The sequence below is a fragment of the Pyrgilauda ruficollis genome, unplaced genomic scaffold (assembly GCF_017590135.1).
Source record: "Pyrgilauda ruficollis isolate IOZ18807 unplaced genomic scaffold, ASM1759013v1 scaffold93, whole genome shotgun sequence".
NCBI lineage: Eukaryota > Metazoa > Chordata > Aves > Passeriformes > Passeridae > Pyrgilauda > Pyrgilauda ruficollis.
Window position 1 is genome coordinate 2,527,459 of NW_024531377.1, and position 15,460 is coordinate 2,542,918.

Genomic DNA, 15,460 nt, shown 5'->3' on the forward strand with positions numbered 1-15,460 from the left:
TCAGATCTGCTCCAGCAGAGCCTTGTGGACAATGCCCAGAGGCATCAGGGCACACTAAGCATGCTCCTGCTGCAACTCTTCCAGGTCAGCACCAGCCAAAATGACTCCAGTGCAAGAGTCCTGAAACTGCCCTGCAGTGCCAGCTCAGGGGGGTAAGTGGGGAAAAATCAGTTTTCCTTCAACATGCACTTCCAATCCAAAACAAAGTATCAGCGTTATGGCAAAGATGAGGATGGACACTTCCTTCTTTTGCTGCCTGACCTCGAAGAGATGATTTCACAGCTGACAGCCAGCAGCAACAGCCAGGGAGGTGTCAGAGAGTAGAGCCTGCCCTGGGATGCAGGGGCACAGACCATCCATCCCCTACTGTCAGACATCTTAGACTCTTTCCAACACAAGAGTTCAGATTCATTTGAAAGGCTGTAAAACTCTTCATACCCTGATGTTAGCAAATAAACCAGGCTCCTCTGATACAAGATGCCATGGACCTTTCTGCTTCCACAGCCACTTGGCATAGAAGAAAGCTGATTGTGTGCTCCCTTTGAAGTAGGAAATGCCATCAACAAAGAAAAAAAAGGAAAAAAATTTACAAAATTATCTTGCCCTTTCAGGGAAGCACCCAGAGGCATGGCTAGCACATGGTTACATGCAACAGGATCAGCAAAATGAGCTTGTGAGCAGCTGCTGCTTGCTCCAAGAAGTGACACCTGAGGAGCTCATCCAAAGGGGTCTGCATATTTCCATCACCTGCCAGATCAACTCCCATGGGGTCCAGGCATGCTGCTGTGTGCCACAGGCTTATTTTGCAGGAAAAATTTGGAGCAGTACCCTCATCTGGTCCTTTTCTAAGGGGGCAGAGGGTTAAAACTGAACTGCTGTTTGCTGGAAATGAGGAAGCTTCAGCAAAGTTCCAGGAGGGGCTTTTTTGGGGTGGTATTTTTTGGTAAGCACAGTTTCTGTTCTTTAGAATTACAGAGCTGTGCAGTTTCTGGAGCTCTGGGAAACCACTGACAGGGCACATCAGCATCACCTTGCTGGTAGCAGTGGGAGATATTCTGCATTTTGCTCTTCCTGCTAGAAATGTCACATCGAGGAGCAAGCCATCCTCTGAGCCCAGCAATACCCATGGAGATAAGGGAGTTTTACCCATGGCAAGCAGGGGACCAGGCAGTGTCAAGCTCCTGCCACCCAAATGCCAAGACAACAAGTTTGACTGGTAACTCCTAACCCAGGAGGCTGGAAAACATCAGAGCATTTAAGAGCAGATCCACAGACAGAAGGAACTCATACCAGTTTAAATTTCCCTTTCCTGCCCTAATTTTTCTGAAACTCATGCCACCCTCCTTGGACAGAGCCACCCAGGCCTTTAACAGCACTTCTGGCACCTAAAGCAGTGCGTGGTCCCTGCTCAGATCCAGTCCTCCACACAGGGACAGCTTGAGCATCTCAGTTACCCCATTACAGCACCTAGAGCCACGTTAAGAGCCCATCCTAACACTCAGCAGGATTCAGCAATGGGGTAGTTAATGGACTTGCCACACTGCAATAAAAAGTCACTTTTTTTTTTCAGGGCAAAGCTGCTGCTTGTGAAAACAACACCCTAACAATTTAATGCAAAAGCAGGAATTTTGAGAAGCAGTGGTGTTTAGCCCTGTCAGCACAAGGCAGTCCTCCCCAATGCCCACTCAGCTGCAGGACCCCTCTCTACAGTGAGAAGCTGTCAAGCACTCCAAGCATTGCAGGCATTTCTGATAACAAGCCTGCTACCACCGAGTCTGACCTCCAAGCACAGGACTTGTTTGTTGACTTTCAGTATGTGGTTTGTTAGTTTATTTAAGTCACAGCCAGCTCTTTGAGGAACAAGATGGGGAATGAGAGAGGGAGGAAGAAAGTCACTAGTAAAATCCTATCAATCAGAAGAAAGAACTTGTACAGAAAAGAGTATCCTTGACTTTAAGAAGTGAGTCTGCACCACACAGAGACGCACATCTTATCTTATGACGGATGTTAAAGCATTACAGTCCATTAAATGCAGGAATTAATACAGTTACTGGAAAACTAGAGCTGTGCTAAGTGTAACAGAAGATCACAAGTGGAAGAGTCAATTTAATATTTGAGAAAGCTGTTGGACTGAGGAACACTCAACCATGTACATCCAGCGTGCCCACAAGCAAGGGCATCTTGCAGGGGTGTCAGAGATCTGCACCCAGAGGGGCAACATTCCTGCCAGGAAGCAGGGAAGCTGGTTGGCATCCCATAATCTCCTCTGCTTGCCAGTGCAACTGGAACCATGGCCATGCTGGAAAAGCAGGGAAGGAGGAAGATACCCCAGAATTTCAGCACTGGAAAATAGAGAAAGCACTAGTTTAAGAGGCTTCATCAAGAAGAAATCCTAGGAGAGTTATCTGAAATTTCAGGCTGGTTATTGCAGGCTAACAAAATTTTAAGTAAATGGAAACAAGAGTCCTTTGCAATTCCATGTGTGCCAGATTTTAAAAGGATGCACTACAGCTGGGTGTACCTAGGTGAACAATAAATAATAAAACCCAGTGACTTTTGTCATCCTGTGATTTCACAGAAGCAGCATTTCGAAACCACCTCCATCTGCAAATAAAGTGTTAAGAGGATACGGTGGGGTGAAAACAACCCAAACAAAACATGCTTAAGAACAACAGAACTGTCTCCATTTCTCCCTGAATTTCCAACTTGCTCCACCTCCCTCCTACCAGGTCTCACCTTGCCATGGCTTTTCTCCACCTTTCGGAAACACTTGTTCAAGGAGAGGTTGTGTCTGACCGAGTTCTTCCAGCCGGTGGGGGCCGTGGCGAAGTAGGGGAAGCGCTCCAGGATCCAGCTGTAGATTTCTTTGACTGGCAAGCTCTTGTTGGGGGACTGCTCAATCGCCATGTAAATGAGAAGGCTGAAAGAGTAAGGGGGTTTGGAAGTGGAGGATTTTTTCTCAGGGTTCTGGTAGCAGGATGGTGAGAAGGATGGCACACTGTCACCCTCGATGTCATACAAGGGGCTAACAATTGGAAGGCCCTCGCTGCCGAGGCTGAAGTTTGTTAGCAGGTTAGTACTTTCGTGCAGCCAGTTCAAATTTGTGAGCTCATCATCTGCTGAATCTCTGTCCACCACGGTGGCCTTTGGCTTGCCAGCGTCGCCCGTGTCGGGCAGGCTGCCCATCCCATGGCACTGCCGTAGTCCCGCGGCTTTTTCTGCTCCCGGCGTTTCAGCTTTCTTATCCGGAGTCATTCCAGTGACTGGACCCATTTAGCTTGACTGGTCTGCAACAAAGGAGATGGTCAGAAATCATTGCAAACTACCACAGCCACGTTCAGCAGGAGCCCACCAAACCCAAGCACGGGGCTGCACCATCCCCATGCTGAGCACAAACACTGAAGCCACTGGTGAGAGCCAGGGTCCAACAGCAGTCTCCCAGTAAACTCATGAGCATAAACTCCCCTTGGTTTATAAGCAGAGCTTATGGGTAGCACTTCAAAACTGCTGTATCTATCTAGAAACACCAATTCAGACACAGAAATAATAGCTATTTTCATGTGAACACCTGAAACCTGGAAAAAACCTTAACAGGTAGGATCTAATCCATTCAGATCTCACATTAACTCTTAAGTTACTCATTATATTGTAAACTGACCCTGTTTAGAAGTGTTTGCCTTTGCTGTCCAAAGAGTGAAAAAGGAATTGCAAAACTTAAATCAGCATAAAGTCTATTTGTGCACTCAGTGCAAATGAAATCTTTATAACCCCCTACAAGTCACAGTCATTCCCAAGTGCTGCTGCCTGTTTCTACCAGGGGAAGATCTGGCCAGCCCATCTGTTCATCAAGTGTGTCCCACAGAGCTGCCTGGGTCCACAAGATCTTTTTCCCTTCCTGCAAGAGCTTGTTGCCCTAACCTGGGCTTCCCTGCAGAGCAGAGGGTGCTGGGACCAATTCTCAACAGGAAAGGACCAGCCACTGGGGTGGCAGCTCAGACCTGCAGGAGCAATGGCTCACCACTTAGACAAAAAAAATCCCAAAACAACAAAACACTAAAACCCTAATCATAACATTATTATCTATAAAACACTGCCATTGCAAGGTCTAACAGGCTACCCATGCTTCAGAGGCAGTACACCAACAGACACCTACCCTGCTTGTAGAATTTCAAAAGGGGTCTTCTAGCAAACTGTGTTTCGGGAACAGCTGTTTTCTTCCTGCTGATGTTAGCACTGTACAGATGTAGGGGGTGTACTTGTACACACACATGCACCCTACAGACATAAGACACTGCAACTATGGATGCAGCTCACAGTTGTAAATAGCACAGAGCAAAGCTGAGGTTCGTATTAACTGTAAAAAGATCCAACAAAACAACCAAAGAAAAACCCAAACCCCATTCCAATTCCCTGTCCCTGTAAGCACTATCACTCTGGTTTCATGCTCCAGCTCCCAGTGCCAGAGCTCAAGATGAGGACAGTTTCCATATCACATCTCACCAGACAGCTCTACACAGTTACTGCATGTCTTCTTACACCAGTTTGCAGTAAACACTTGTCTCCTTGCTCCTGCATCTCCTCCTACCCAGGGTCCACTGCCTGGCTGTGCCACCCCCAGAGCCAGCCAGCTCTAGAGCCTGGCAGCCTCACGTGTCCCTGGAAGAACACTGCCCACCCTCCTCATTTTGGAGAAGGGGAGCGATAGGTGCAATGGAGGAATGACGTGGTGACACACAAAGGCAACAGGATAATCCATGTTATGCTCCCCAGCCCTGCCAGCCCCTGCCTGGTGCCAGGCAGTCATGAGGTGCAGAATTTGTGCCTCCCCCAGGAAACACACCGTGTTTCCCACCAGCAATTTTTGTTCCTCTCTTCATCTGCTCACACGCTCTTGCAGCAGCTATTGCAAAGCTGTGTTGACAATAGCACCTGAATTTATGCTTACCAGTGGCAGTGCTGGAAAATATCCATAAATTTTTTACCTTCTGTTTCTTATTTCTATTAAGTGCAGAGATGGGTATGATTAGCTACCAGCTCAGTCAGTATTAAAAAAAGAAAAAAAAATTAAAGCAAAGTGAGCTGCTCAAATAGCTGGTCAAAAATAGCTTTGCTCTCCCTATGATTTACTTCTCCCCCAAGGCATCAGAGCAGATTCATATTGGCAGTCAGCGATGGCTGGCTTTAAACACAGCCATATATACATATGCTCATGTCACTTCTTCAATCCTTTCTTAAATTAAGAAAAAAAATAACCAAATAAAGAGCCAGTGATAAAATTCACACAGTGAGACAAACCCCAACTCTGCTGCAAGATGAGCTGCTCTGTTCCCTTTCTAATGATTAACTTTGCCCCCTTGTTGAGCAGCTCTTTAGGCAGCTACACAGGAGCTTACACCTCACAGCCGTGTTTTGGTAATTTTAGCTCCCGGTTCATGTTGCACGAAATCTCCCTTTACAAATCTTCTGTCAGCATGGCAGATCAAGAACATGCACATGCTGACACACACATGCAAGTCTGAGGTCACTGTATTCTTTTCTTGAGGGAAAGGGGGCAATAAAGTCTGTTTTCAACACAAAAATGGCCTGGGCACACTCAATCTTCTCAAAAATATAAGGGAAAAAATAGAACAACTTATTAAGCTGGAACTTGTAGTGAGATAGACTTTGTGGTGTCAATGCACTATTTGTTTGCATGCTACTATATTACAGAAGAGAACCATTAGCATATCTAATGCCCTACATGAAAATACAAATTATTTGCAGGTAACGTACTAACAGTAAATAATATAGGTTCATGTCATGTTTCTCTTAGTAGATGCATTACAAAATCCACACCTCATTACCTTCTGATCCTAGTTCACCACCTCACACGCCTTCTACATGAACATATCAGAAATTAATTTATTTTTTCTAGAAAGGTATAAAGGCCATATTAGACTATTATCAACTAATAAATAAGAAAAAATAAAAACACAGGAGCAACACCAGTGCCACTGAAGCATATCTGAAGGCACACAAGTGGTCAGCTTGTGTGCTCTCCAGAACTGAAATCCACATCTCATTACCTTCTTATCCTAGTTCACCACCTCACACACCTTCTACATGAACATATCAGAAATTAATTTATTTTTTCTAGAAAGGTATAAAGGCCATATTAGACTATTATCAACTAATAAATAAGAAAAAATAAAAACACAGGAGCAACACCAGTGCCACTGAAGCATATCTGAAGGCACACAAGTGGTCAGCTTGTGTGCTCTCCAGAACCCCTCTTCATTCACACAGACCCTTAATGACACCCAAAATCCACCATTTTTTTTCTCCATGTGTGTTCTGATTACCTATAAGCAGACACAACTGTGAGAACACAGCTTCCAGGATGCCATTTTCAAGATTACCACTTCTAATATCTGGGGTTTAATGTTTTATGTAAGGGTCATGGAATCAAAACCATCTCTGCTGTAAGCTGGTGGGGTTTTGTGCTCAGGGATGACCCAGCAGAAAAACCACAGGAAGAGCAAGGAGAGCAAAGTGTGAGAAGGAAAGAGCACAGCAGCAGCTCTCCATTGCAGATGTTTTGATAATTCCCATGGGGGCAGCCCCAACCCTGTAAGCAGAGCCAAGAAGGCAACCTTCAGCTAGGCAAATGCAAAATTAATATGATTTAAGCACACCTCTGAAAAACATGGAAGAGTTTGTGCTCTGCCCATGTGCCACTGAGTACAGAGTGACAGAGCCCACTGCTGTTCACTGGTACTAACACTTCCAACTGGAAGCAGAGCCTCATGCATCCAAATCCTAAGGAACTCAAGGATCTATCTCCTGTTTGGTACCTTCAAAAGAAGGCCAAACAAAGCCTTTACCCCTCAAAGTATCACAATGGAGGTGCACATCATCTCTCATGGTAATTACAGACAGAGGACTATGATTCCAGGGTAAGAAGATTAAAAGGCTGCCAAGTGAACTGAGGCTGCTCAAATAAAAGTTAGGATGCATCAGAAAAGAGGTGAGAGACACAACCTTCTTCCAGCAGTCAGATTTTTGACATCACATAAAAGCCAGGAGCAGACCTCCCTGCTAATCCATGCCAGTCCAGCAGCCACAGCCCAGGGAAGACCTGCTCTTCCAGAGCAATCATGACCCAAGCAGCAGAGCCCAGGTCTGAAGGGGCTGATCACAGCTGCAGATGTACCAAGGCAGCAGTCCAGAGAAGCACAAACAGATCTGAGCACAGTCCATACCTCAAGACAAGGTAATACTTTTTGCAGCCTTCTCTCAAACTCACTGGAGAGCTGTTTGGAAAAGGTTATGAGCACTGAAAGGTCCTCAGCCTAGCAGAGCACATCTGGGTTAAACCAGGTTTCCATGCTCCCACGAAGACCCCCAGCCATGACTGAATTTTGATGGAAGACCTTCAGCACTGCTACATTCTGCCACAGGAGCAAATGCTTTGGCATGTGAGCACTCAAGGAAGACAAAGTTGTTTTATTAAGAGGCCAACCATTTCAAGAAACTGGAAGTCCACTTGAGCAGATCCTCAGGAAAGCAGGGAAGCACGTTTACTTTGCAGCAGCCCTTCTTGGAAGAAGTCTCAGCTCCAGCAGAATCCAAGCCAGAAGGACAAAGCTGTGGCAGATACCACCATCCCACCAAAGGTGACTTCCTCCAAACTCAGCAGCATTGCAGGTGTAAGTGTACAGGTATCACTTCAGTGGCCACCACACTTGGACTCACTGAACCAGCAAGAAAGAATTCAGCCTTTTTGTCAGAAGGTGCCACAGCCTTGTCCACACCAAGTTAGCATGAGAACAGAGCTGCTCTTGCTGCTTGATCCTTCTTTACAGTGGCATCAGATGAAAGGTGCCCTTTTGGCACCTGCACAGCATCAGTGCCCCAGGTTAGGACAACCTTCTCCACAACTAAATGCACCTTTTTACTTCTGCAGGACCAGCCAAGCAACTAGGTCACCTCTGCTAATAGTGGGAAGACCTGGAGCCTGCCAACAGCGCAGTGATTTCCCTCCACGTTTAAAAATAAAAATAAGAACTTACTATGCACTGCCTAAGTCTCAGGAGTTGAACATAATTTTAATCCAGGAAAAAATATTTTCAGTCGTATCACACTTAATAACAGCAGCTCTGCACCCACTCTTTGCACACCAAGCTCAGGGTGTGCACCCTTAGTTGCAGAGCCAGGCAGTTGTGCTTTACACTTCTGTCCTGACACAAAAAGGCTCTGTGAGAGTATTTAAAACAATAGGTACCTGCTTTTGCATGCAAACAACTACACCAAGAGCAAACTCCTTATTGATTTTTTCATATTCCCTTGCATCTACAAGAAGCATGAGGGCTTGTCCTGACTCAAATACATCAATATGTGTTGTCAAAACAGCCCAAGTACTAGACAAATAAATGACTGGCACTGCTCACCTATCCAAGCTGAGGATAAACTTCCAAGTCATTGGGCACATAGCACAGGACCAGCTACAAGTCTTTGCATGCTGGAGGGAAGAGCAACAAAAAACCCAATAAAAACAAACAAAAAAACCCCTGGCAGGACTAATGCAAACCTGTCAATAAAAAGCACCCATCTGCCTGACCAGGAGCATTAAAAGGATGACACCAAACCATTTTGCCCCCTACTAATTCAACCTTTCCCCCCACTCATCTCCCTTGGCTCAGGCTGCCCATGCCCTGCACACCTCCCACCCCTGCTGGAGGTCAGCTGAGATCCTCCCCCAGCCCTGAGAAAGGCCTAGATTTGATTATAACACTATATGATGTCACGTATCCAAGACAACTAAAGGCATTACAGTCTTCTGAGGATAAAACCACCTCTCAGGCACAGATTTCAGCAAGCTGGGACCCAGTGTCTGTGGAAGAGATGAACTGCTGGGTGACAAAGGACACGCAGAGATGCTCCCGGGGGCAGCACCTACAGCAGGCAGGGTCCTTCCTGCTCCTCCTGGCTTGCAAACCAGAGAAAAAAGAAAAATAATGGGTTTCAAGAACATTAAAAAAGCACTTATCACCTTCTCAAATCCAGCCTGAAAATAAAACCAAAGGACTGGACAAGCCATAAGCAGGGCTTCAGTTGAACCTTGGCAATGGCGGGCTCAAAGGGGAAGAGAGGTTTTCCAGGGATTTGCAGAAATACTTCCAAGTCTCTCATGTCAATGTTCTCCCACACCCTGTGATATAATTAAAGGCAGGGTGGGAGAAAAAAGTAACAAAAACCAATTCAAAGGTCCAAAATTAAGAAAAGTTAAGAAATCCTGCAATAGGGAAGAGATTAAACAAACCCTTATCATAGCCCAGGAAAGGGCAGGGAGTAAGAGGAAGAGTTCATCTAACTTTTTTACATAGAAGTTTGCATTTTTTTTTTATTAAATACACACATAAGTGGTTTGTGTTTGAAACAAATATCTGAAGGAAAAATGATATGTGAATTCAGACATGCCCTGACCCCAATCCAGACCCTGTACACGACCCAGAGCCTCTGGGACATTTATTCCACTGCTGCCTTCAGAGACTTTGCAAATGTGAAGCTTTTCCAAAGGCTGCAGTCACTGTTGGACCTGGTTCCCCGTGCCTCAGATTTAAAACATGCACATAATAACAGTCTAACAGAGAAATTGGGAGATGCAAATAATATTAAAAAAAAAAAAGAAACCCAAACAATCAGTGAAATTTAACTACTAAGAAAAACCTTTGGTGAGACACAAAAAGGGGAGGGGAGGGAAATAAGTGCTTTCAAGAAAAATGCTTTACAGCCAATAGCTTTTCAAGAGATGCTTATGGGTCATTTTCCTCAAATTCAATACTGAGCTTGCTAAGTGGACCAAAATGCAAAAAAAAAATGTAAACCACTGATATGTTCACAAGTGAGCCATTTGAGCAAATGACTTGTAAAATAATTCTGATGCTAATTCGCTTTCCAGGGTAACCTTACAGTGTGTTTCCCTACCATCCTCTTGAAACTCAAGTGAACGTAGCTACATTTCAGCTGGTGTCAGTACCAATTTACCAATGCTAGAAAATATAAAGCTATCTTTTCCATACAGCTTTTCTGCCTTTAAAGTACCAAAACTCCTGATTTCCAGTGGAAAACCAACAACTTGAAGCTTCACCCCTAGTAACCCTTCTGCAAGACTTAACTGGAAAGCACCACTGGAGCTGTATCACAAAACCACATCACCAACACAACCCGGTGACTGCAAAGCTGTCCCCACTTGCTGCTTCCCAGCTCCTGCTCCTAAATTGCAAGATTTCCTCCAGAGCCCAGGGAAGGCAAAGCAATGCTCTTCACTGTGCTGACCTCCCTGGCCAACTTGCTTTTAATTTTATTCCACCAGTGTGGAATTTGGCTTTCTGTTTAAACAAAGAAGAAAGCAAACAAAAAACCCTCCTACTTTTGACTACTCGACATCCCTAAACCAAACCAAACTGGCTGATAACTGGTCTGGGGATGATCCTCACACACCAGAGGAAGAGGGATGAGTGAGAAGCTTAGCAGGAAGCTTCCAGCTCCCACTCCTTCAGCTCTACTTCATGAAACTTTTCCAGATGCTGAGCTCTCTTCATATCCAGTACTCAGATTTTAGGCAACCATGTACTTGCCCCAAATCTATGCACAACAAAACCCAGTGACACTGCTGAAAGAAATAAAGTACAGGACCACACTTAAACTGGGAAACTAAAAGTAGTGACAAACTGCAAGATAGGAATGCACTGAAAATAATCTGAGAGAAGACACAAAGACTGAGCGTGCAGAAGAGTAGGGGTGGGTGATGATGCATGCAGCAGACAATTTCACGGAGTCCCTAACATTCTCCAACCCTTGAGGAAAAAGTAGGGAGCACTAAGTCTAGTCTGAACATAACAGGAAAACATTTTGAACGCACTCAGAAAAAAAACCAGTCAAAATCCACATCACTGACTTTCAGTACAAGTATTCCCATTTGCGCAAATTACAGGCTTCTCTTAAAATGGTCCTGGTGCAACCATTCAATAAAATGGGTATTCCTGCCCCAAACACAGCTGCCATGTTTCCCAGCTGCTGACCATACAGGCCAGCACTGAGCACTCAACAGCCTCCTCGCAGCCCGGAGTGACCCAACCCTCGTGCTCCCACGGCCATAATGTTTTACAGGGAGCAGGCAGAGTACCAGGGGTCATAAAGATCCTGGCTGGCATCAGGCTTCTTCCATTCCATGTAATTTATTACCCAAGCACTGTGAGCTGTCTCTTCTTGCTGACCTAAATTGTATTTTGCAAGCACCACGGAACATCACTGTGTGCCTTTACGCAGCATGATGAGGATGAGATGGAGAGCTCATGGAACTGGTGCCTTTACACAGCATGGTGAGGATGAGATGGAGCACTCACCATCACCCATGGGTGGGATCACCAAATCATCAGGTGCAACGTGACAGGGAACAAACACACACCTATCACACATAAAGATCGAGCCAGGAAAAAAGTGAAGCAGCATGCCAGGGGTCTCTTGTGTCCTCTCTGGCAGCCACTGGATCTGGAGACACCCCAGATGCAGCCACAGGGAGCCTCCCCATGTGGACAGGGTTTGCAAGCGAGCACTTGTCGAGAGCAGAGCGCTGTGAGTCACCCCGAGCTGCAGGAAGTTGCCCAACACCATTTCAGTGGTGGAGCAGCAACACACACACACTGGGATGAGGCCCCCTCTGCCTTCATCCACTTCCCTCAGGAAAAGTTACCACCAGTGCAGTGACATCCTACAGATAGGCTTACACAAAATGCACTCATTTACCAGGAAGGGAGGAATGGTAAATGCTCAAGGAGCCAAAGGGAATAACCCAGAAGTTGCTAAAAGGTCGTGAGCATTCATCAAGACTGCTGACAGCCATTTACTTATGGGACTAGAGGCTGCTTTCCATCCATTTCCATCCATCCAGGCAAGGAAAGCTGTGTTTCACACAGCTTGTTTTGCACCACAGCAGTGCAGCAAGACTGTCCCAAAGCAGGGCACAGCATCAAGAGATGCATGGCATCAGTGGCTGTGGGCACACTATCATTCCTCCCAACGCCCATCCTTTCTGCCACCTCACTGGCTATAATCCCTCTGTGTAGCTCTTTCTGATAAGGTATCACAAACCTGCACATGGAAAAGTCTTCTGAGAGCCTGGGGTACTTCCTCTTGTAAATACCAGCTCCTTTTAACCCCAACAATGAGTAGGCAAGGAGAGATGGCAGAGCAGGAAGGTGGAATTAAAACCACAGTGAAACCAACATGAAAACTTCTGCTGCAGTTATGGGAACCAACAACTCCGCACGAGACCACATGGCTTTCTCGCCAGTTTGAACCATACCCATGTACAGCATCTTCACATGCCAAACTATCTCATTCACCAGGAGAGTTTGCTTTTGTTCAACATGTCAGGTTTTCAAGTCTATTGCACTGAGTGGAACAGAGGCTGTGGTTAATAAAGATGGCAAAAATCAGCCTGCTATGTCCCTCGGCCTCTGTCTTGTTTCCAAAGCACTCCATTCACTTGCCAGGCAGTACTTCTCGTTCAGCAGGACCATTGCACACACTTCTATCTGCTCCATTACTTACTGGACTGGCATGTCCTGACACAGGGAGTTGCTGGCAATGCTGGTGCCTTCAATCGCAAGCTCTCTAGAGGACACTGAAAGGCTCCTCAAGCAGAAATTCTGTGGGGGCTGGAGCTGTTGAGGCAGCACACTCCTTAACTGGTGTCCCTTTTAGACAAAAAGTATCTTACTTCTGGGCTGAAAAATCCCTGAGGAGGTCCTTCAGCACAGCCCCAGCAGCAGTACCCAAAGCAGGTCACAACTTCATCCTCTGGTCTAAACACTCCCAACAAAGCCATCAACCATGTTTTATTCCAGCAAGGTCCCTGAGAGTGCTCAGGGCCACATGCCTGGATTGATACAGGGCCAGTGCCTCCAGCTCCCTTCAGGACTGCAGGGCAGCCAACGCAGCATCTCCACCAGTCTGCAAGTGTGGACACCGTGCACGGCAGCACTGCTCCGTTTATGGGCACATCTGATAACAAACAAAACATACTAAAAAGCACAGAAAAGTTCCTATACGTATTTCAGGCAACTCAAACACACAAAGTGAGAATCACCACCTCCTCTCTACTTCTACAAAAGTTAAGTGGCACAGCTGGACACAAGTGAGCCCCCAGCAGAAGCTGATCTGCTGCAGCGGTGTGGCTTGAGCTCAGAGATAACACACCCTGGCACCCGGCTAAGTCCATCAGCTCGAGCCCTGTGCTGCACTAATTGCTGCTACACAGCTTTCAGTTCAGACTCGTGTCCAACTACCTTCTGTAGAGCTTGGGAAATGTGAGCAGGCACCTGCCAAGGATAAAAAAAAAAAAAAACCAGCAACCTTCAAACTACTTCAAGTTTCCTGACATAAGATAATGCCAGCTGAATTTTTCTTGCATAGATGTAGCATCACACCAGACTTTAAGGAGGGGAAAAAAGACCCCAATCCAAGAAACACAACTGAAGTTAAATGATTCACATGTCAATATATTACAACCCACCTATTACTAAATTTGTCTAAATGTAAGCCCAGCAATAACAGGATTTGGAGAGTGTCTGTGTGCATATATACACACATATACACGGTAAATTATATATAAAGTTATCTTGATTTGGTAGATTAGGCACAAAGCTAATCAAATTGTTTCCTCAGCATTTAAGTCTACTATAATTCAGCATGTTTAACTCCACATTTAGAACACAGCATCCATCCACAGGCAGGCACCACGGCGGGAACATGAGTTTATCGGGTCTTCTTCAAGGTTTATTTTATTTCTTTGTTCCTTTTACTCTTTGTTTGGGCCTTGTCACAATCCAAACCCTTACCAACAAAAGCCAGCTTCCGCTCCCACAGAACCTGAGCACCAAGCACGCCGGTGTGTCCAAGCAGGAGTAAGGCAGGAAGGCAGTGGGATGCTGCTCCGCCGCCGCCACCAACTCATCGCCCAACTTCACCAAAAAATCGCGAAAAAGATGGAAAACTCCGAAGGGCCACGTGCAGATCCCAGCCTGACCTCGAGCACTCCGCCAGCAGTTTCCTGGATTTTACCCCAAAACGCGGGAACCCCGGAGAGCCTCTCCCACACTGCCCCCACCTCGGCAAGCCACAGACGCTCTGCACATCCCTGGGGGCTTCCCGCCGCTCCGGGGACAACGGGGCGCTGCGGAACGAGGCCGAAAGCGCCTTTATTTCACCAAATGAAGCGCCTGAGTCTGACGGGGGTGACCCGGAGGGGAGGGGCGCGTCGGGGCCGCGCTCCCAGGTGCCGGGCCGGCCGCGTTTTCCATCAGCGCGGCTGGAAGCGCGCAAGGAGCGCGGGCTTGCCCTGCCGGGGGAGCGGGTGAAGGGAGGGCGGCTCACCCGCGTACACCCCGCGGGCGGAAGCTCCGCGGAGCCGCGCCGGGAGGAGGAGCTGCGGGTGCACGGCCCCGCGGGGCGGGGGTGCGCGGGGACCCCCCCGCTCCCACGCACCGCCACCGAGAGCGGCCGGGGAGGAAGCGCCGCCTCCGCGCCTTGTCCCCACGCGGGGAATGAGGGGACACCGGTCACACCGCCCCCCCCGCGGAGCGTCGGAAACAAAAAAAACTCACCCCCCAAACCCAGGGAAAAGCCGAGAGCTAAACCCAAGAAAGGCGCGGGGGCAGCGCAGGCAGGCGTGGGGGCGCGGGGGCGGCGGGCGCGGGCGGCACTCACCGCGGTCATGAAGCCGCGCGGCCGGCGGCGGACACAATATGGCAGCGGGGGGATGTGTCAGGGAGCAGCTGCTCCCTGCGCAGCGGCGGCGGCACCGCCCTCCCGCTCCCCATGGCAACCGCGAGCAAGCACGGCCCCCCGCCGCCGCGCCGCCTCCTTCCCGGCCGCCTTCCCTCGCTCCCGCCCTTCCCCGCCGCCGGCACCGCCTCTGGCAGCGCCGCCGCCGCCCCGCGCCCGCGGGGGCCGTGCGGGCTGGGAGCGGCTGCTGGGCTCCGCGTCCCGCCCCGAGCGTCCGCGCCGCCTCGGAAAAGTTCCCCTTTCCCCCCAGAAATATCGTACTTTCTAAATTTAAAAAATTTTAAAATAGAAGTGCATAAGCCGTCCTTTTAGTTCCCTTTCCTCACCTTCTTTACTTAAACATATAGATACTTTTTTTTTTTGTTTTTTTTTTTTGGTTTTTTTTTTTTTTTTTTTGTTTTGTTTTGTTTTGTTTTGTTTTTTTAATCCTCTTGACAAAAATGAAGCCCTGCCTTGTAGTTCATTGCCGTCCACTAGTGCTTTCAGCTTTCCAGGGTAAGAGCTCTGCTGTTTGCTCCCCGGGCTTGGACAGCCCTGCACACTCTTGCAGTTTTACAACATCATAAAGGGGAAGGACCCCGGGAAGCCACATGTCTTGTTTCAGAGCTGATCTTCCACTGCAAAAAAAAAA

The 15,460-nt window shown here is 47.5% G+C and overlaps 2 protein-coding genes across 6 annotated transcripts in view; one reads left to right on the forward strand and one right to left on the reverse strand.

Annotated features, from left to right (window-relative positions):
• The window catches only part of FOXN2 (forkhead box N2), a 30,424-nt gene extending 15,580 nt beyond the window's left edge, over window positions 1–14,844 (reverse strand). For 2 of the 5 annotated variants that reach the window (XM_041489382.1, XM_041489379.1), the window contains exons 1-2: window positions 13,884–13,976; window positions 2,737–3,287 (exon numbers count right to left, since the gene is read on the reverse strand). In XM_041489382.1, coding sequence (XP_041345316.1) covers window positions 2,737–3,273 — 537 coding nt within the window. In that variant the 5' untranslated portion in view covers window positions 3,274–3,287; window positions 13,884–13,976. Of the gene's footprint in view, window positions 1–2,736; window positions 3,288–4,153; window positions 4,173–13,883; window positions 13,977–14,648 lie in introns of those variants that run through there. The other 3 variants (XM_041489377.1, XM_041489378.1, XM_041489380.1) reach the window with 3 other exon arrangements.
• On the forward strand, window positions 6,880–15,097 carry LOC121365313 (nascent polypeptide-associated complex subunit alpha, muscle-specific form-like). Its single transcript, XM_041489406.1, has 2 exons — window positions 6,880–6,935; window positions 13,948–15,097. The coding sequence occupies exons 1-2, from the start codon at window positions 6,880–6,882 to the stop codon at window positions 15,095–15,097; spliced, it is 1,206 nt and encodes a 401-aa protein (XP_041345340.1).
• Window positions 15,098–15,460: the final 363 nt, after the last annotated feature.